Below are 22,674 nucleotides of genomic sequence, written 5' to 3' on the forward strand. Positions count from 1 at the left end.
GAGAAATATACGCAATGTATACAGTATTTACTTGTCAATCCAACTGTTTGTTATATACGCCAATGTATCTTTTCTAGTTCCAACAATTCACACGACAATAGTGTCAAACAAACGAATATCAACGCTTGCTTTCATGTGTATATGATAATGAGCCCAATTTCAAGTTCCAGCAACAGTAACGTAGTGTTAAAACATTAAGATTGGACTGACGAGTGAAATATCTATGTTTATTAAATATAGTTTCAAAGTTGACTGGAAAAAAAATCCGAATGACTGCGAAGGAAATCTACTTTCAGTGACATGACATGTTGCATCTTATGTTACGGTAGCTAGATATTTTCTCAAGCAATTGCACATAATGATTATTTATCTTGTTTTCTACGAAGTTTTATGGTCTTCTGCTAAGTTTTTACGTATATGAAATTTATGCCCTCTTTTCAACCTCATTCAGGGAGCCTAAGAAACTTTTCTTCTATTAAGTATCGTTTTGACCCAATAAATGAACCTTCCTTGAACTTCCCAACTATCATTTGTGGCAACTTTTGCCTTAGATACTAAAGCCATTGTTCATTTTTCTTCATTGTCTTAACAAAAGTCTTCACTAACGTATGGTCTGTACGAGAGTATCCAAATGAAATAAGTGCAGTACAATCCAGAGAGAGAGAGAGAGAGAGAGAGAGAAAGTGGGTTTCTCAAAAAGCGCGCCGGTTTTGGATTATTTGGCAAATTTTTGTTTCTCAGTTGTCAACATTGTTGTATTGTTGCTCTACCCACAAACATTCCGATTGTCGCCTCTGAATTTCTCGCATTTCTTCAGTCTGTGTCTAACCATGGAGCACTTTACTATCCACGACATGTGACAATTTGATGCGGCTTTTGGGCGAGCCGGCATAATCCATCATCGGCCCTTATTTTTTGAAGATGAAGCAGGACAAGCTGTAACAGTTAATGGAAACCGATACCGTGCTATGATTTCGATGGAATGGACATTTAGGAGTTGTGGATACATGAGGATGATGCCAACTGCCATGCTGTGCGCGAAATAATCCAATTGCTCCAAGAGCGGTTCCTGGATCGCCGCATTTCACGTAATGTTTACCAGCAATGGCCCCCGAGGTCATGCGTCTTAACTCCTTGTGATATTTTTCTTTGGGGTACACTTAAATCATTGGTAGATCTATATGTCAACAAACCTCGTTCCACCCGTGAATTAAAGGAAATTCAAGTGAAAAGTTGTCAGGCAGTAATAGCGAATTTCACGAACAGAGTTATTGCATGCCAGCGCAGTAGAGGAGGTCATATACCCGACGCTATTCACCATTCATGAAATCGGAATGTATGTTGAACATGTTTATGAATTTTGTTAGTGCTATGAAAAAAATAAAGTTCATAATTTGATGTAACAAAAACGGCGCGCTTTTTGAATAACCCTCCAACAACAAGCATATTAACTTATGTTTTCGCAAGTGTGCCGTGAATATTGTTTGTACTTCACCTCATAGCAAAAGCTCCATATTTTGGTACAACGGCGCCGACTTTCCAAAATTTATGTGAGTGCATATCAATGGCGGGACGTATTATATGATTTCAGGAGAGTCTCGATATTTTTTGATTGATCTCGTTTTAGTTAAAATCTCTTATCAACACTGTCATAAAGGACTATGTTGTGATAAAGTAAAATATACCGGTACTAGAACGATAAGTTGGGGCTGTCCTCGATCAGTCGGTAACACGGCTGACTTAAACGCAAGAGAAACGGGTTCAAACCTGAGTCCAACGTTAAGGATAAGTTACTATAATGAACATTCTCAACACATGTAATCGTAACATTAAGTGTATACTTTAAACAACTTATATGATGCACAGTGTTTACAAGAGGCAATTATATTATGAACATGTTACTAAAAGATAGACCCTAATACCACATTCATACAAATTAAAATGAAAAAAATCTTCATAAAAGCAAATAATTTTAATGGTATTGCAGAAAGAACTTGCAAAGATTTTGTTGTGAACATAAACTAGAAAGTGACTAACTTAAGTGTGTGTTGCTTGGTGGTTGCCTTTGCACAAACATATTTGAAACAAAGAATTATGTTTTAGAGGTTAGAAATGTTAACTTCCATCTCAATATTTTAATTTCTTATTATTTTTTGATAATGGCAAATGCGAAATATTTATTTTGTTTTGTTTCTATCACCCACATCCATAAAATTATTTGTGGGGGTGCTGGAGCCTCGAAGCACCCACGTACTCGGCGCGCATGTTTTAGTATATTTCTTTTATTCTTACCGAATAACCAATTTGAATTGAAACATATCAGTAATATGATGAAGGAGCATATATTTCAAAGTGAATTAATAAGTAGAATTGATCCACTTCATACCGTATGCCCAACGCCTACGTAGATCCACTAACATCTGTGCCGTAGACAGCATTCTCACAAACATCGAAAACCTCTAATAGACGGAAACTCTATTAGAGGAAACTCTATGAGACGGAAACTCTATTAGTCTATAGACTAATAGACTAATAAACCTCTAATTCTTTGTAGACAGAAAGTATTCCAATCTTGAAGTAAGGAGCTCCGATTTTAATTTTTACAGTTTCTAATTAGATTACTTATTTCCTTCTGACTGTGAGATGTGGTTCTGTTCAAGAGATCATACACTTGGGGTCAATATTCGCATTAGTGCTATTGCTCAGGGTTTGTATTCCAATATACGCTCTCTTCATGGGCGCCCGAAAAAAAATTTCTAGGATGCTCATCTCCATGGTTGCTACATTACGTCTGGTATTTCTGGTATTTAATATACGTGGTTTGCTAAAGTGGTGGACTTTCCATAAAAATCCCGTTGTTAAACTCAAGTAGTTCCAAATTCCAACACCACGCGGCGCACCGTTCATTTGGTGAAAACGGAGGGAAAACAAAGTAAATATCTACTTGTAATTTTAGTGCCGGTGAGGTTTTTGTGTGAGTTTTTTCAACAATTTGAAATAAGTTTTTTTTTTATTATGCCAGGTTGTTTTGTGCCAGGTTGTAAGTCAGGACATACTAAGGGCGATGGTAGGCATATTTTTAGACCTCCAAAAGATTGTTTAGGCGAGTGAAACAGAAAAATGCCTAGAAGTGACCATGCGTTAATCCTGAATGATTGCGTCTGTGATATACATTTCAGTGATGACATGTTAGTGAAAGTAGATTCTTTTACAGTAGATGGGAAACCAGTGGAAATAAAGCGTGACAAGTGCAAACTAACTCCAAATGCTGTGCAGCATAATCTTCCCGGGATCCCAAGGTATTTAAGTTTCAATCCGCGTAAACGAAAAACCCCGCTAAACGTCGGTGCCCCCTTCTCCACGAAAGAGAAAGAAATCGGAAGAAATTTCGAACCCAGAACCAGACAGTGCAATAGCAGGACCTTATAGTGCTGAAGGTAGCACAAGTGCGAGTAATTCAAATAACCTAGCAAATGAAGTGATGCATCTTCGTAGATAAGTGAAATGATTAAAATAGTGCTCGTTCGAAACCAGAAGAAGCGACGTGATCACGTCAAGGAAATTGAAAAATTACGAATTATTATAAAACAATACAAAACAGAAAGACTACCGGACAAACAAAAACTTGTCGTTCGTACCATGACAAAGAAGAATTAATAAAAAAAGATGCGGAATGCGCTATGTATCAGAATTCATTTTGGAGTTTGCTCTTTTTAATAAAATCGAGAAAAGGGTATGAATATTGTGCGAAACGTCAATTGTTACCGTCGCCTTCCGTTTCTTTATTACGTAAATTATTGCGCGGTCTGAAGTGTAATTATGGCATAAATCCTCATAGCTAAGGACATGGAAGATAGTGACGAAAATGGTCGTAATTATGTTCTGATATTTGATGAAGTGAAAAATTAAGTGAGGATATTAGACACAATTCTCGCAAATGTAATTTCGATAGTTTCGTAAACATGGGTGAATTCACTAGAGAAGAAGATAAGAATGTTTTAGGCGACCATGCTTTAGTGTTTTTTCTCGCTCCTCTTATGAAATAGTGGGTGCAACCCATCGCAATCTACTTAAGCAAAAATGCCACTGATGGTTATACACTTGCAAAAATAATTTTACAAGTTATTATTCAATTAGAAAATAATAACGTCGGGGTAGTAGCTTTTCACATGCGATGGAAGTCAACCAAACAAAAAGGGTTGGAAAAATGTAGGAATATCAGGAAATTTAGGCAATATAAGGGATTTTATTTCTAATCCCTGCGATGCCAATAGGCAAATTTTTGCTATGGGAGACATTTGTTATATCATCAAATGTATTAGGAAAAAGTTGGAAGTGTAATTTACAATGGTTGTTCTGTGCGGTTTGATTACTACGGAAAACTATAAGATTCCCAGACTAAATCACACACTTATAAGAGAGTAGTTCCAAAATTAACTTCCTCTCACATAAACCCTAAGGGATTTCAGAAGATGAGTGTAAAATTAGCCACACAGCTTTCCAGTAGAACAGTAGCAACAGGTATGAAGTTTTACCGAGAACTTGGCGTTTCCAGCTTCGAAAGCAGCGAAGAAATGGAGTTAGCAAGACTCACTCACTGGAGTTTCACTCAAGACAAAAATCAAGTTTCCGACGCATTGAATTCCAAACGCCCAATACAAGGACTTCGGAAAGGAGACAAACCTCACAATATATTGATACGTTTTTTCGAAATTCTTCAGCGTCCAGGCAACACCTTTGCATCCAAAGAAACTTTAGAATCTCTTCGAGTGACAATTAAAAGAACTATTGAATTGTGTAGGGTGGTTCACTAATGTTGGACAGCACTGAATAAATCGGAAACAAGAAGAGATATTAACAAGAATGTGGTGGATCCAGATACGTGTGGAAGGGGGATGTCTTTTGAGGTACAACACAATGTTACCACCTCAACAGTGTTGCCAGCACAGTACAAAGTTGTATTTTTATAAAATGGAACATATAGGAGTTTATGCCATCAAAAGAATTAGTACAGAATGTGAATACCAACAAGCGAAACCGCACTTGTCAGTGTTGCCAAATAAGGAAGTTATAAAGCTTCAAAGATGAAGAAATTAAAATGTCCGTAGAGCAAAACTAGCAAAAAGGCAAGAAAAATAATACTACAGAATGAAAAGGAGTAACCGAAAGAGTAAACCAGAGAACGCACAGCATCCAGTGAGTAACAGGGTTGCCACAGCAAAGAGGTAAAAAATGGAAAATGTTGCAGTTGCCATAGGAGGAAAAGTGCCCATATGACGTAATGCTGGAAACACCATAGAAAGTTTATGCAAGGTTCAAGAATCCTAATAGCGTTTGTTCGAAAGCGATATCTCTAACCGTTCTCGAGATACACCAAAGGTGTGCGGAGTTTGCAACCCTACATAATAATTCCCTTGCCCTTCAAACTACAGGAACGAGTAATGAAAATGACACGCCTAGCAAAATGTATGAACTACACGGGTCTAATCGTCAAACAGAAGGCAATGATACCTGTATGTTTACAAGAGCATATGATGAAGTGTGGGATTTTCCCCGTAACTTGCATGGGACACGGAGACATCATTGTCACGCAACGTCCTTCGCAGTGGGATTCGAGTACTGATATTAGTGACGTATGTTGAAAATTCCCTGGGTTGACAAAGTGTCCAACGAAGAGGTCTTGAGGAAGGCTGGAGAGGCCAAGCAGTGCTTGTGGGGAATACTGAGGAAGTGAAGAACCACCTATATAGGTCATTTTCTGAGACACGATGTACTTATTAAAACCATAATCGAGAGTACAATAGAGAGGATTAATGTCAGGGGCCGACCACGATAAGAATTCATCAAGAAAGTAATGGAGGACATTGGATGCCCCAGCTATTTGATCTTGGAGGACATTGGATGCCAGCAGAAGATTGCGAGGCCTTGAAAGCTGTTGCAAACCAATCTTCGGGTTGACAGCTAAAGAAGAAGACGAAAGTCGATCGACGGATGTGTGTAAACCAAGCGATAAACATTTTGAACATCTTTTGTAAGATAATTACCTTATTCCTAAAAGATTTGCAAAGAAATGTCATTACGCATTACATTCTCACCAAGATCCGATGACATATCTCTTTTAATTTCAGTGAACTGATTTATGGAATGCTCCATAGAATGTTTACTAATGAACATTTAGAAAACAGGGTAAAACACTAGATGCTATGAACGAATCATAGCTATTCTGACATAATATTGCTGTTAATATTGAGCATACTTGTAGGTGTTATCTTTACATATCAACTTGTTTCAAATGAAATAAAATTTGGGTAGCTTATACTAGCATACTAGGGCGGGTAGAAAAAAGTGAATATTTTTTCAACTAGTAATACCGGGAACAAGTTTCGAATTGGGGAGACTAAAAACGAGGAAAAAAATAGATAAATCGGTTTATATCTTCCGGTCGCACATGTGCTCTAAAGTTTGCCGAAATTTGAAAAAAAATGACAGTTTTACGATATGCTTATCTAACTTAACTTATCAATATTTAAATGTAATAGCTCTAATCGAATCTTTCTTAAACCGGTAATGGCTCTGCAAAAAGAACTGCTCAGATGGGTTAAGTTATTCCGCTCGCGCAACGGCTGCATTTCTAAGAAATCCAGGCGTTTGTTGTAAATCGGCTCGGGTCACGACGCTCGACCCATCCATAAATCAGATTTCAAAGTACCTTTTTTTTTTTACAAGGTTAAACCGGTCAAGGGGTACACCCTTTCTTCGGGAAGGGGATGAAGGGAAAGTTAAGGGATAGGTGAGAGAAGGTGAGGGCTAAGTGATTTATCAAAGTACCTTCAGCTAAGAATGAGTAAAAACGGAGATGTTCAATTGTTCAACATGAGTTTCTTGGATTTACGACCCTTTACAGAAAAACTTAGCATTCTAAATAAAAATTCTGTTTATTAATATTGCTAATGGTCTAAAATACTAAAATACTTTGTTTTTAAACCTTTAAACTTGATTCAGTAAAGAAAAAATGTAAGTTGTTAGTATTTTTTATACCTTGAACTGTGATTTACCTTTATTTGTAAATTTTGTTTCAAATTTTCATTAACTTTGAAGGCAATGCGCGACCGGAAGATGTTAATGGATTTAAATAATATTTAAATACTATTGTTCTAATAATAAAAATTTGATCTATTACACTCGGCAAGAGGCTAATATAAAAATGTTAAAAATTATAGTAAAAATGTGAATTTTTTCAAATTTTGGCAAACTTTAGAGCACATGCGCTACTGAAAGACACAGACTGACTTTATTTATTTTTTACTCCTTTTTAGTCTTTTCAATTCGCAACATTTCCGCGGTATTACAACTTGAAAAAAAATGACTTTTTCCAGCCTCCCATAGTGAGTAAAAATGCACTAAATGATTACTACTATACAGTCTGTACATGTGTACTTGAATGCACATGTGGAAATAATATTATGCACAAGGAAGATATAACAAACTATATATCCTCTCGTGAGCTTTAAATTTACAGGTTAAAATAGTATTTATAACACTTTATCTTTCTTCATAATAAACAAAATCACACATGGATGCGGCTATATTCTAATGGTGACAAACTAATCAACCATTTATCTTCTTGTTTGTCTCTTAAGCTTTCTTGTTTCTGATACTCAACGTTATTGATCGCTGAAGCATGATAGATATGGTGATACGTAACTTGTCTGCTAATTTGCGTGTGTGCTAATGGGTTTGAAAAGAACTTGTATCACTAAAATATTCCACTGCGCCTTCAACATACATTTCCTACACAATACACACACACACACATATATATATATATATTGCATTATATGGTGACAGAATATTAAGTACTGTACATATACAATATTGTTGCTATCTTCATGATCTTATTGGGACAGCAAGCAAGCTTTTTGAATATAAATGAAATAAATATATCTTTTGAAAGAAAAGAGTGTAATTTATGTCACATTTTATTTATAAGATAGTGACTTGATAATGTAAATTTACATTAATATTTCATTTCTGGACCTAAATGAACCTGCAGAAAAAATCATGAATCATTATTTCTTTTCAAACAAATGTTTTATCACATTATGTCTTTCTTGCATAAATGTACTTCTGGTTTCGAATTCAGAAGATACATAATTTAATACTTAAAATTTAATTGTTTTTCACACTACATCTCATTTTATTATTACGTTGAATTTTGTTGTTCAGTTCATATTAGGTAGTAGAGAGGATGTGCATAAGTTGTTAGTCACAGGATTGTGTATCGAGTTAACTGCATTCATCTTTAAGGAGTTTGATTTACCAAAACACCTTTATATATTTACTCTGTCTTCCGAGTGTCCGTCCGGAAGATAAAAAATCTCAAGAACTACCAAATGGATTACCATTAATTTTGGCCGGGATGTAGAGGGTCAAAAGTTAGAAATCAAATTCTTTTATGGAGAGGATCTATTTATGGGAAGTTGTAGAAATCAGCCATTTCCAGTTTTAACCTTGATTACAATAGAGCAAGAACATTTATAGATAGCAAGAATCGGTTTCCTGCAATAGGTTAAGCATCCCGCACTTGCATACCAGATAACACGAATACTGGACGCACGTAACAGTCGACAGGTAGGCTGTACTTCCATCTCAGATGAACGAAGACGTCCACGGACCATCCACTTCCCAAGACTCCCATCAATCATTTATTTCACCACTCTATTCAGTCCTACTGAGTGGTTATGCGCTTCACTGCTCCGATCCATGGGTCAGGGTCAAATCATAAATCCGATTATCAGAGACAGGCTATACCGAGTTTGGCGTCTAGAAAAAACAGCCCACATCCGAGGCTTATCTTTGTACTTTGCTGGATCGCAGGTTTTTAAATGCCGGGTGATCGACCGGCACAAACCTCAACCGGGAAAACCAGTGGTTGAGTGCAGTTCCAAAGAACTGGGTGATGGAGGGCCACATCCTGACGCTGAAGATCCAATCTTCATATTGTAGTAAAATTACGAATTTAGTGTGTTATTTGGTATGTGGGATTGAATAAAATTGATTCAACAGAAATGATATAAACTATAGTACTAAAATTGATCAACTATTGTTTAATTGTATAGCCAGTATTGAGGTTATATAAGACAAATTGCTGAAAGTGAGAATTGAATCGCTAGTCGGGTTTTGTCCAAGGCTTGGTGCATCCGTTGAGAACTAAAACCCTGAACATACATTTCAATCCCATTCCTTAACTCTTTACTACGTAAAACAGGAAATGATAGAAATCCACTAAAACTTTCGAGTTTCAATATTGATCTACATAAGGCAAAATCGAAAGGCGAGTTTTTGGAGCCGATTAATCATTCAAAGAATAGTAGTCATTTTCAGTTATTTCTCTTCTCAAAGTCAATAACTCAAGTTGCACCTTGCATTGTACTTCATTAATAGTGTCCACTAGTCCATTCTTTGTTAGCTCCACTAAGAGAATATTAGTACACTCCGCATCAAAAAATTGCGACAGCTAACGCGTGCTGTTAGGCCACCCAATATACACATTCTTATCCTATAATCGTGTCAGGTAAAGAGACCCCCTCTCTCTCATCCTTTCTTCTCTCCCATACTAAAATTAGCTAACAACATGAGGGCAATTCTGATTTCAAACTACATATGTATTAGTTTCGATAAAATGAAAAACAAAAGAGAGACGAGAGAAGATTCATAAGTTGATGTAGGGAGAAACTGAAACACACACAATGAACAATTGAATCCAGTGGATGTCTATTACACAGAGATTCAAAAATAAAGCAGAGAGAGAGAGAGAGAGGGAGAGAGAGAGAGGGAGAGAAAAGAAGAAGAAGACAAGAAAAGAAACTAACATTATAAAGTTCAGTTTCCATAAATCCAACATTAATATAGAAATAACGTTTGTTTTCACATATTTTTTCAGAACTATTCGAATATATAGAGAATGATTCAAACATTCATTATTTCACTTTCATAATGGATAGCATACTCTATTTCAAGCAGAACTGTATCACTCCGAGACACATCTAGGATAATGTCAAAAGTTTCATACACTGCTTTGTTTCCGCGTGGTTCGATTGAAAATTCGGTAGTGTTTATTGCATGTACTGATCCAAAAACACATTCTAATATACCCAGTAGATAGCGTTGGTCATATCCTCCATTTTAGACTACTAATACAAACTGAACAAAAAAACGAAAAGAAAAAGCAAGAAAGAAAGACAAAATTAAAGAATGCTATTTTACTGCTAAATTTATATCAGAAATACCCTATATTAAAAGTCCAAACTGTATCGTAATGAAAAGTTACAAATGTTCGAAAGCAAAAGTTTATGTTCCGCTTAGATGTAGCATGTTTCAAATTTCAACGTGAATAAAACACATTGAATTATAAAATGGAAATAAATTTTGTGTCGAACTAGTATTTAAAAAATTCTGTTTTAAATAACCAAAGAGGTTACCATTTTCTAGTCTTTTCCAAAGATTTATCTCTTCCCAACATCCAGCATTGATTTCATCTCTTCCGGATATAACGTAATTTGCACAGTAGGATGATGTAGACCACCACTGGATCGAGGATTCAAATTCGTAGTTACCCGGTAATTCGACTGAGACTCGGTAACCCGGGAGAGGGACGAATATAAATATGAAACATACTTATCATTGCAGTGTATGATATGGAACGCACACACTGTTTACTCAAATTATCGACAGTGATGCTTTGTAAGTTCTCCATCCGAAGATAAATCTGTTTGGAGCCATTATTTTATGCGTAAAAATCATACTACCTGACGGGGAATCGAACCAAGATTTCCCATTTGGAAGTCTAGCACGCTACCACTGCAGCACCGATTGCTTTAGCCAAACTTTGTTTAACAAATGGTGTAGTGTTTCTTTCTGAGAACGGTAACACGAAAAGTGTATACTGCAGATCAATGATGTCTTTGGAATGTCCTGGTAATTCCTTTGCCCTTTCCCAACCAACATTCGTAAATCGTTTCTATCATGATACAAGTGTTTGCGTCCACATTCTTATGTATTGCTTGTCCAGTATGATAAGTCGAGTTTTCGCAATCACTTTGTAAAAAAAGGTAATTTCGGGGTGAACAAGATTTGAACCCATGTTAGATAGCTGTATTATTCATAAGACCACTACGTTACCGCTACACTATCTGGCCACATTAAATTAGAACCCAAATATTACTTAGTTTAGCCCTGATTTTTGGAACGAACCAAAGTGCACAACGAAATTCATTTATTCGACGGCCTAGAGAGAAATTAATGCCCACTAATAAAGGAAAACATACAATCCACGAAAAATTACAGAAATAAAACATTTAGTAGAAATTTCGCTGTGCAAGTTCAAAAGTACCTGAATAATAATAATAATAATAATAATAATAATAATAATAATAATAATAATAATAATAATAATAATAATAATAATAATAATAATAAATGTTCGCATTCACAGTAGTTGCCAGTTTTTATTATTATTAATATTATTATCAATTACCCGCTTCGTTGTGTTAAATTGAGAGAAAATAGTAATATGATCCGTTTTTAGTCACTGTTTAGTATGACTAAAGGGCGCATCAATAGCGGTCATTTTCCGTGAGTTTTATACATCCCATCCCCACCCTATGTTCTGGGGCACGGCATATGTAGTGTCATTGTTCATCTCAGGGAGATGGAAAACTATGAATTCGACACTGGTATTGATTATTTCGATCGCTTTTACATGTCTCCCCCTCCTCCAAGTTGCTTGGCAGAATTTGGATTTAAACAGTATCAGATGTGGCACTGTTAATCTGAGCGACTACAAAAATTATAGTTTCGCCACCACTTTTTCGTTATTTTTTAATGTCGTTTCCCAACGCCATCTCTTAAGTTACACCGTCAAAGTGATATGACAGAAACCATCTTAGACCGGAACCTCATCTTTGTTGAAAATTTGAACGAGATCGGTCGGGTGTTCAAGAGTGATGAAGTCACAAAGACAGTCACTTTCATTTTCATTTCTTACATATATCTCCCTCTCTCCGGCCCCTACGTTGCACCATCAAACTGAAATGATAAATGTCGTCCTACATCCAAACCTTATCTATGTTGAAAGTTTGACAGAAATCGATCTGGTGGTTCAAGATTTATTATGTTTTATTCATTTTTATGTATCGACCCTCCTCTTCTCCTCCTCCCCCTAAGTTCTACCGTTAAATGAAATGGTAAAAAGGCTTCCCAGGCCCGAACCTTATCAATGTTGAAAATTTGATCGAGATCGGTTGGGTGGTTCAAGAGATTAGGAGTCACAAATATAGTTACTTTTAATTTTATAATATAGGTTATTATTATTATTATTATTATTATTATTATTATTATTATTATTATTATTATTATTATTATTATTATTATTATTCAGGTACTTTTGAACTTGCACGGCGAATTTACTGCAAATTTATTTCTCTATTTTTTCCTGGATTGTATGTTTTTCCTTTATTAGTGGACATTAATTTCTCTCTAGGCCGTCGAATAAGTGAATTTCGTTGTGCACTGTGGTATATATAACGGTACAGGAAGAAGCCGTTTCGTTCCAAAGAGCAGGTGTAAACTAAGTAATATCTGGCTTGTAATTTCAGGTGGACAGATAGTGTAGGCGTAACGTAATGGCCTTGTGAATAATATAGCTATCTAACATAGGTTCAAATCCTTTTCACGCCAAAGTTAAACTTTCTACAAAGTGATTGTGAAGAATCGACTTATCATACTGTACAAGCAATACGTAAGAATGTGGACGAAAACACCTTATTATGATAGAGACGATTTACGAATGATGGTTGTGATAGGGCAAAGGAATTACCAGGACATTCCAAAGACATCATTGATCTGCAGTATACACTTTTCGTGTTATCGTTCTCAGAAAGAAACACTACACCATTTGTTAAACAAAGTTTGGCTAAAGCAATCGGTGCTGTAGTGGTAGCGTGCTAGACTTCCAAATGGGAAATCTTGGTTCGATTCCCCGTCAGGTAGTATGATTTTTTCGCATAAAATAATGGCTGCAAACAGAGATTTATCTTCGGATGGAGAACTTACAAAGCATCACTGGCGATAATTTGAGTAAACAGTGTGTGTTCCATATCATACACTGCAATGATAAGTATGTTTCATATTTATATTCGTCCCCCTCCCTCTCTTTCTTTCTTGACGTTTTCCTATCTTGTCTTTGCATCTTTCACTTCTCCCCTCGCTCTCTCTCACGCACACACGCACTTCATGTTCCAAAGTTAAAACGGAGCAAGAGCTCAATATACCTAATCTAGAGAATCTAATTAATTGGGAACTTCGGCGTCGTGTTTTTGTGCTCTGGGGATAACATTTCCAGTCCTGGTCATGTCTGACAGAAATACCGTTTAAACGCACAGAAATAAGTAAAATATCTTTTTTATCCTCTGGGTTACCGAGTCTCAGTCGAATTACCGGGTAACTACGAATTTGAATCCTCGATCCAGTGGTGGTCTACATCATCCTACTGTGCAAATTACGTTATATCCGGAAGAGATGAAATCAATGCTGGATGTTGGGAAGAGATAAATCTTTGGAAAAGACTAGAAAATGGTAACCTCTTTGGTTATTTAAAACAGAATTTTTTAAATACTAGTTCGACACAAAATTTATTTCCATTTTATAATTCAATGTGTTTTATTCACGTTGAAATTTGAAACATGCTACATCTAAGCGGAACATAAACTTTTGCTTTCGAACATTTGTAACTTTTCATTACGATACAGTTTGGACTTTTAATATAGGGTATTTCTGATATAAATTTAGCAGTAAAATAGCATTCTTTAATTTTGTCTTTCTTTCTTGCTTTTTCTTTTCGTTTTTTTGTTCAGTTTGTATTAGTAGTCTAAAATGGAGGATATGACCAACGCTATCTACTGGGTATATTAGAATGTGTTTTTGGATCAGTACATGCAATAAACACTACCGAATTTTCAATCGAATCACGCGGAAACAAAGCATGTGTGTGAAACTTTTGACATTATCCTAGATGTGTTTCGTAGTGATACAGTCCTGCTGGAAATAGAATATGCTACCCATTATGAAAGTAAAATAATGAATGTTTGAATCATCCTCTATATATTCGAATAGTTCTGAAAAAAGGTGAAAACAAACGTTATTTTTATATTAATGTTGGATTTCTGGAAAGGGAAATTTATAATGCCAGGTTCTTTTCCTACTATGTTTGAATTCCACACTTTTGTGTGTTATTCATTCTTTGTCTTCTTTTTCTTCTTCTTTTTCTCTCTCTGCTTCATTTTTGAATCTCTGTGTAATAGACATCCATTAGTTTCAATTTTTCATTGTGTGTGTTTCAGTTTCTCCTTACATAAACTTATGAGTCTTCTTTCGTCTCGCTTTTGTTCCATTTTATCGAAACTAATACATATGTAGTTTGAAATCAGAATTGCCCTCATGTTGTTAGCTAATTTTAATATGGGAGAGAAGAAAGGGTGAGAGAGAGGGGGTCTCTTTACCTGACACGATTATAGGATAAGAATGTGTATATTGGGTGGCCTAACAGCACGGCGTTAGCTGTCGCAATTTTTTTGGTGCGGAGTGTACCAGCGTCTTTTTTACGTATTGTTCTAGCAATCTCTAAATGCATTGTGCTTTGCAATTTGTAGATATGATATTTTAACTAGGTTAGGGTTTGATATTTGGTCTAGGAATTAATTCGTGCGGTTTTTAATAAAAATTGAAGCTTTATTTCAAAAACAAAGTAAATGAATACGTTAACAAAAATATTGTCCATCGCTAGCCACTACTTTCTCCCATCTTTCAGGCAATTTACGGATTCCGTGTCGAAAGAATCCCTCATTTGACGCAATCTAATCAAAGATCCATTTTTCGATATTTTCTGAAGAAGTGAACCGCTGTCCAATCAAATCGTTATTCATGCAATCGATCAAGTAGTAGTCAGACAGAGCAGTGTCTGGTGAATATCGCGGGTGGAGTAACACTTTCCATCCGACATTTTCCAAATAGGTTTTGACCGGTTTTGCGACATGTGGTCGAGCGTTATCATCTTGATAAATAAGTTTATTATGCCTGTTATTCCATTCTGGTCGTTTTCAGGCCAGAGCTTGCTTCAAACGCATTAATTGTTGTCGATAGCGGTGTCCATTAATAGTTTCACCAAGTTTTAGAAGTTCATAGTACACTACACGTTTCAAATCCCACCATATATACAGCATAACCTTTGCACAATGAATATCTCGTTTCGGTTGTGAAGGATCTGGTTCACCTTGCTTCACCCAGGCCTTTTTTCGTTTAGGATTCTCGTAATGAATCCACTTCTCATCACCAGTTACAATTCGATGCAAAAATCCCTTCCTTTTCTGTCTTTGAAGCAGCAATTCGCAAACGGTTTTTCTTCTTTCAACGTCTTTCTTTTCAATTCATGTGAAACCCAATAAGACATCTTTTGAATCATTCCTATGGCTTTGAGACGTTTGGAAACTGTTGTTTGCTCAACTCCAAATGCTTCTGCAAGTTCGTCCTGCGTTTGACACGAATCCTGATCAAGCAATGCTCTCAATTCTTCATCTTCAAATTCTTTTGGCTATCCAAATTGCTTTTGGTCTTCCAAGCTGAAATCACCACCTTTAAACCGTGCAAACCACTTCTGACACGTTCGCTCAGCTAGAGCATGGTCACCAAACACTTCCACTAAAATATGATGACTTGCGGTAGCACTTTTCTTCATGTTAAAGCAATGAAGAATAACTCCCCGCAAAAACACTTTATCAGGCACAAAATGCGCCATTTTCAGTTGAAGAAAAAATGTTGTTGTTTCCGCTTCAAGCAACTGACATATACTAAACAAGATGCTCAATGACAGTAGTTTTCAACGCATGTTTGGATCAACGAAACTATGGGACAATAAGCTAGTTACGCCATCTTTTGTAAAACCGCACGAATTAATTCCTAGACCAAATATTTATTATATATACATATATGTCAGAAAAGAAAGTGCAATTTTTCTTGTTTACAGAAAATATCTATTTCTGTCCTTTTGCTCCTGAAAATACATTTTAGATCCCAATTTTTAGTGCAAAAAAGAATAAACTCCATTCTTTGTATCGTTTGAAACTATTTTATCTGCAAGATCTCTATCTGAAGTTCCTTTCTGAGCTTAATAGATTTATATCCAGATATTGTAAATAACTATTATAATGTAAAAAAAATCCATGTACTTAGGCGTATTCTATGAACTTTAAGTATTCTTTCCACAACTTTGGTGATTGAACTTGGTTCTCTTGTGCTCTGAACGCTCCACGCCACATGTTATGTTATTTAATATATTTTCCTAAATACTTGCACATGAACTCATTTATTCTAGTTGAATATTATCAAATATTAGCATTGAGTCAGTTCAATTTACAAACATTATTACAAAGCAATACTGAATAATCAACTATGATTTATTATTACAAATATTTTTCATAATTTAATCTTAGAGAATTTAGGGGGTCATTATGCATCTTAGTTTCAAGTGTCAAAAAAATATTCTACTCTCCACTAACGGAGTCAAACGAAGAGAATGTGTTTTAGAATATTACAGAAATGAATTAATAATAGTGACCAATTTTCGTGCCTTATATGAGGTAATTGTATACGAGAGTATTAAAAAGGCTGAATTTAGGAATAGTTCTACACTCAATCTCCGTCTTATATAAAACAGAGAAATCTAAATAAAGAAACCAACTTCGATGAACGGTTATAAATAAAATATATTTTGAACAAATAATACAGGAAATGTTACCTGCCAATCTTTAAGTGTCTTATAATGATACATAGGAAAACCAGTTGTTCTCCACCACAGATTCCAAGCATCTCTTAAAACTCCATTTTCGTTGTATTCACGCCATCCACGTTCAACGCATACCTAATGATAAACAAAATATTTTTATTTAATATACTAACTAGAACATACGTTATTCTCATTCATTGAAGTTGCTCTATTACACTCTAGCTGTATATCTTCATGCATGCTATTAGGATGAAAAACATTTATGACACCAACTTAGAAAACAGTGTTTTTATCTGATACTGTGAGTCCTCAAAATTCATTACGAGGAAAGCCAAGAAAATTATTCTAAAATGTTTCATAACTTCCACGTATGATTGAGAACGAAAGCATCAAGGGATAACGTAGCCAATGACTTAGGATATGGGTTAAAAGAGACACCAAAATGTGATTGTCTTTCATTGAAGTTCATGAATATTCATATACATTATTGCGGTCAAAAAGTATCCGGGCGTCTACCTGAAATTGTAGCAAAGTTTGCACATGAGTCCATCTAATGCAGTGGCGTCTAAATGTGGTGTTGGTCCAATCTTTGTTTTTCTGACGGCCTTCACGCTCGTAAGCATAATCCCGATGAGAGGATGAAAATGGAAGCCTATTCTTCGGTTTGAACTGTGAACAAGGTATAATGATGTGGATCTTTGTGGTCTGGTGTGGAGTCTGAATTTCAAAATATTCCACAATTCAATGGAGTTCAAATTAGAACTCTCGGATCCCAGTGTACTACAAATAAATTAACGTTATGAAATCGTTTTCTTGCGGAAGGTTAAAAGAAATTTTTAAAAAGAAACAAGGGCGCCCATGTTGTGATTCCGAAGGGGGAGCAAGTATAAGCGACGTTTCAAAAATAGTTTCAAATTTTGCTGTAACTAATGTAAAAATTCTATTGGATTTTCGATATTCTGAAGTACAATTTCCTCTAGGGAGGCAAGCGCCCCACCTTGCCCCCCTGATAGGCGCCCTTGTAAAGAAACGGCATGATCAGGTGTTATGTCATGTTGATATACACAAAATTTACCCCTGATTTGATCTTCATTCTACGCAACAACTAAGAACCTTTAATGTCCTTGTACCCCTCTCGGTGTAATGCTCGACATTAGCATCTGGAGCAAGACGATACCCAAATCCTTTTAATGAGAAACATGGCCACACTTTTAACCTTCAATTCCAAACATCACTGTAGGCACTATACATACAGGCAGATTACGTTTACCATACATTCATCAAACAATACTTTCCTATCAGGACACCACGTAGTACACCATGATTATTCGCTCCAAACAACTCTGTTATGTAATCCAGTAGCATCACTTCATAGACAACGCCAGACACCGCCTAGGATTTGTGGTGTGGTACATGGCTTATGAATAACTGTGGCGTGGTAATCAAGTTACTGCACTCACACAGAACAGTCACAGTGTTAGAAGTATATCATGATACATTGTGGAACTTTTCTGACAATGGCGATGGATGATTCGGACCATTCGATTGAATCCCAAGAACTGATTTTGCAAATGTATCTAACAAAGATGGTTTATAGAAAAGTTTTAACTTATTATCTTCAATCGACGGGTTAATATACTTCAAGTTTCCGCTGGTGCATGCTTCTTGATAATTTCAGCATCAGTAACTACAACGAGAACAGGAGAGAATACTGACTTGTGGAAGAGGATACTGATTTGTTAGTCTTCTTGGCTTAACATGATGATGAGTTTACCTAAGTTTGGACACTAATACCTGAAAAAATACAATTCTTACAAAGCTTCCAGCGTTAAGAACTTCAAGCTGACCTCGGAGAAGTCATTTCTAATATTATTTCATGCTGCAACCGTATGTGGTACAACTTCGTCGTTTAGGAAGGAAAGAAAAATAGCTTTCAAAAAATTTCGAGATTTATTTTTTGTGAGAAAACGTGTAAGTGTGTTTAATAAATCAGACGCAACTCACGAAAAAAAAAATAAATGTTCGAGCATACTATTCTTTGGATTTATATGGCTTCGATATCAAAGATAACCAAGATGAAGCGACTCATCGTCAATACAAGTACATGAACTGTCGCACGCAGTGCGTTAAGCCAACATTTGGTTTATATTCACTCTTACCATCGGCCACAGGAAATAAACATTTCTACCGTATTTTTCACCGGATCTAGCAGTCGAACGGTATTCATTTCTTGGATTGGGGATGGATACTGATAAATGGTAGTTACAAACCTATTCCGAACGAAAATGACCCCACACAAGAATATCTTGCACATAATTTTTTGAAGTACTGTGACCGGTTCAGAACGAAATTGCAAGTGCCGTAAAATAGCTTAAACTATTCAACGATGTGAGAATATTGTGTTAATCGGATAGTGAAAACTATTCACATATTCTAGTTGAAGACGATGACACGGAGTACCTTGAACTATAGGCAGATATTATGATGAGAGAGAATCGAAAGTATGGTTAATCTACACTTTTCTATTTGAACTGAACTGTTTCAGTGAAATGAGTTATATTTTCTTATATACATTATTTCTTGAATTCATTTAATTTCACGGTGTAATTTTTATGTCTGAAGGTTAACACGATTCACTTAATACTTTGTAATCAAGTAAACAAGGCAATCATAAGCATTTTATTTTTTACAAAATAAAAAGAAAACAATATGGAACATTAATTAAAGATTAATTAAACAGATAAATATTTTCTATATTGAAAAGTTGTTTCCTCTAGATGATATGAATCTGGCTCTTAAGGAGATTCCGTAAGCTACATGTTTCACATCTGTTTGTGATAAAAAGGTACAAAAGTTATCCCGCCCGAATATTGTACAGTAGCTATTACTAGCATTACAAACATAATCAGTTACAGCGCCACAACCGATTGTACTGCTAGCTTTGCTTAAAAGTAACTAACTCCGTTAGTTTTCGAGATATAAAAATACTTCTGGACTCGTTGGAAAGTTCTTGAAACGAGAAATAATTATCGTCTCAGGAAAGTTTCCCTGTATTAGTTACTTTCAAAGTTACCCACAGTTAAATCTTAAAATACAAACTGAAAATATACATTCATTTGACTTTAAGGCGCCATATTTGAAGACGACGATTGTGTACAACAAATGGTTTACAAATAGTAATTTCTCGTGTATTATCTGTTCATTGAAGTATAGGGTCGTATTAGGAATTGAATTTCTGTTCATTAGTACTTGGGTCGTTTTGGGTGGATTGAAGAGGCTTGAATTGTCCGCAACCCAATCTACACTAGTGTTTTGTGGGTTGTCTACGTAACAAGGCTAATTCCTGAAGCCACCTCAAATTTGCAAGAGCAGCACTGGCACTCGCATCTCCACCCTTCTCGTCTTTGTTCCTAGGAGGTGATTGAGAAGGCCCGCAGAGTAATGGAAATAGCTCAGCTGGTATGAGTTAAAATACGTATATTACAATGAAATAATACACAGGAATACAAACAGCAACTAAGAAATATTACTGTATGATTTCATGATTCAGGCCAGAGCATTGCTAGTTTGGTAACGCTCTAGTAAGGAAGTAGTCATTACCATACTAATTTTTACTCACTCAGAATCCTAGCTGTGTTGTTAGAAATAAAGTAAAAATTAAGTGATATGGTTATATTCAAAGGCGTACTCTATTAGTATGTACAGTATTTTCTGATCCATAATACTAGTCATAGTCATAATTCAATCAAGTGTTGCCAAATTAGAAAACCTGTAAACAGGAACCAACGTTTTGTAAGCAACAAAGTTAAAGAATATGAATTTCTTAAAACTTTAGTGAATTTTTGAGCGAAATAATGTTTTAAAATTGTTTATATATGTTTTATTTTATACTTTCGAGTAATCATTTTTCAATTATATTTTAACTAGACCATCTTACAGAATCCAATATAGACTCTTTCTTTTGACACTTAGTGAGAGCTATAGAAGATAAGCTAATAGTTACATGCTATGTTAGTAATAAGATTGAATTCGATGTTCAAAAAAATTAATTTTGACGTGATGCAAATACCTTGTCGGAATTGATTAAACCGTATTACTGTCGGAGATAAACAGACATTCAAAATTTAAAGTAAATACTTTCCGTAGAAGTAGGTGCTCAAATTTTGTAAAATGTGATCCAAATATAGTAATAAAGAAAGTCATGAAATAAACTTTATTTCTCTGTTGAAAATACTATTATTGTTCCACACACACGGTGAATAGCTCATAAAGCAACTGTCGCAATGGACGAAGAAAATTCATTTCTACAAATGCGTTGTAACTCAATTATCCTGTAAGTGTCATTGAAGTACAAGTTATAATTCTTCTTCACAGAAACGGAAACAACACCGACTTTATAAATTTAAATCAATGATGGCCTACTTCTTTAAACCAAGGGGCCGCAAGTTCATATGATACTTTACTTTACATTTACAGTATACACTCATGACACCTTAGCCCAGAAATCGTCAAATTTAAGGGTGTCTATTAAAACATTGACAATCAAAACACCGACTTTTAAAACACAGACAACGAAACACTGACACTCAAAACACAGATAACGAAACACACACTCAAAACATTAACATAGTGAAAGTCATATTTCTAAGAAAGTCAAACCTAAACTAAGCAAAACGATATTTTTCGTGTCGGTGTTTTGTTGTCTACAACCCAAATTCACACAATTCAAGATTTTTCTCAGAGAATATTAGTTCAAGAAACAAAATAGTTATTCCAAATAACCCGATACTCAACGTTGCAGTAATTACATTTCAACTACAGTTTAACCTACTTCTGTTTCAATGTGAACATTGTGAACGTTCATGAGAATTTACTAGTTCTGCAAAGTCAATTTCGACAGTTCATAACAGGTCACTGAATTTGGTATCGCTCAGTCTACTTCTTTGAGTAGATTTTATTGCTTTAATAGAGGAAAATACACTCACACATTACATACTTCCGAACATGTAACATTAACTCGAATAAGGAGTATCCAACCCGACACTTTATTTGTGAATTATGAACACTCAATAACACTCACAATTAAGCCCCTGATTCTTGTGGGTTCCAACAGTAAAAACAAAAAGGAATATAGCATTACTTCTTATTCAGTTGGAAATTTTGTAAACGTTTTCCTAGCTGAATTGGCACACGCTTCCTGTCTATGCAAATTGTAGACAGTAAACAGGAAATGCCTGCGGTTTTACCTAATCTAAGATTGCGAATAATCGCCTGTGGCAATGTACTTTAATGCCAGCGAGAAGTTAATAAAATGTGAATGATTAAAATTCTCTAATTGGCTCAATTCGGTATACCTAATAAAACTCGCCCATGACCAGGCGGAAGTAAAAACCGCTAAGTGTGAAGGTCCCAAATCTAAGTATTGGTTCGATTCTCCGAAGTTCCCGAATAATAAACAACAAAGGATCCTTTTCCTTCCTCGCTCCTTTGAATACACCTGTAAACTTTTAAAACGCACAAAAAAAAGGAGAAAGGAAAGAGAGGATTATTCATTATTTTGGAAGATTACTTAAAACGAAACAGGGTTCCAATAAATTTTAAATTCATGACATGTAGACTCAAGGCAATTTCTACGAGTAAACTCAATATTGTACTATTATTTGTTTGAATTGTCACGCTTAAAATAATATAATCTATAGTAAAGAGATAAATTAAAATTCAAGATCACAATATCAACAGTTTGACGGTAGTTCCTCCTTGAATCTACATAAACTTAAATATTGGAAATTCATTATAATAAATTAACAAATCAATGGTAGTCAATAATAGTAATTCAA

At 35.4% G+C, this 22,674-nt stretch overlaps 1 protein-coding gene across 2 annotated transcripts in view; it reads right to left on the minus strand.

Annotated features, from left to right (window-relative positions):
- Positions 1–22,674, minus strand: part of LOC145686288 (putative tubulin polyglutamylase TTLL2) — a 192,843-nt gene that overhangs the window by 32,877 nt on the left and 137,292 nt on the right. For both annotated transcript variants that reach the window (XM_081759424.1, XM_081759423.1), the window contains exon 3: positions 16,850–16,972. In XM_081759424.1, coding sequence (XP_081615550.1) covers positions 16,850–16,972 — 123 coding nt within the window. The remainder of the gene's footprint in view (positions 1–16,849; positions 16,973–22,674) is intronic.

Source organism: Thermobia domestica, chromosome 5, assembly GCF_964235325.1.
Source record: "Thermobia domestica chromosome 5, izTheDome1.hap1.1, whole genome shotgun sequence".
Lineage (NCBI taxonomy): Eukaryota > Metazoa > Arthropoda > Insecta > Zygentoma > Lepismatidae > Thermobia > Thermobia domestica.